General features: G+C 66.1%; 1 protein-coding gene across 1 annotated transcript in view; it reads left to right on the top strand.

Annotated features, from left to right (window-relative positions):
* Positions 1 to 3: 3 nt before the first annotated feature.
* The window catches only part of QARS (glutaminyl-tRNA synthetase), a gene marked incomplete at its 5' end in the record, with an annotated part of 5,326 nt that continues 4,963 nt past the window's right edge, over positions 4 to 366 (top strand). The window contains 2 exons of the mRNA XM_009069399.1: positions 4 to 66; positions 176 to 240. Of these exons, the coding sequence (XP_009067647.1) occupies positions 4 to 66; positions 176 to 240 (128 nt within the window). The remainder of the gene's footprint in view (positions 67 to 175; positions 241 to 366) is intronic.

The following is a 366-nucleotide window of genomic DNA, read 5'->3' on the forward strand; positions in this document are numbered from 1 at the left end:
GCGGCGGAGTTCGAGCGAGCGTGCGGCGTGGGAGTCTGCATCACCCCCGAGCAGATCGAGGAGGCTGTGAGTGGGGCTGTGGCATTGCAGAGACGGCACAGGGGACACTGGACTGGCTCCTGGTGCGGTGCCCCTGCCTGGCTCACTCACCACACTGTCCTTGTCCTGCTCCCAGGTAGAGGCTGTGATCACTGAGCACCGAGCGGAGCTGCTGGCACAGCGCTACCACTTCAACATGGGGCTGCCAGCTGCCGCCTGACTGCCAGTGCCCCTGCTGCTCCCCTGGGTCCCTTTGCCATGGGCTGCCCCAGCCCCAGCTGCTGTGTCACTGTGCTGCAGCCCACGCGACACAGGGAGATGTTCTGC

Source organism: Acanthisitta chloris, unplaced genomic scaffold (assembly GCF_000695815.1).
Source record: "Acanthisitta chloris isolate BGI_N310 unplaced genomic scaffold, ASM69581v1 scaffold39782, whole genome shotgun sequence".
Taxonomy (NCBI): Eukaryota; Metazoa; Chordata; class Aves; order Passeriformes; family Acanthisittidae; genus Acanthisitta; species Acanthisitta chloris.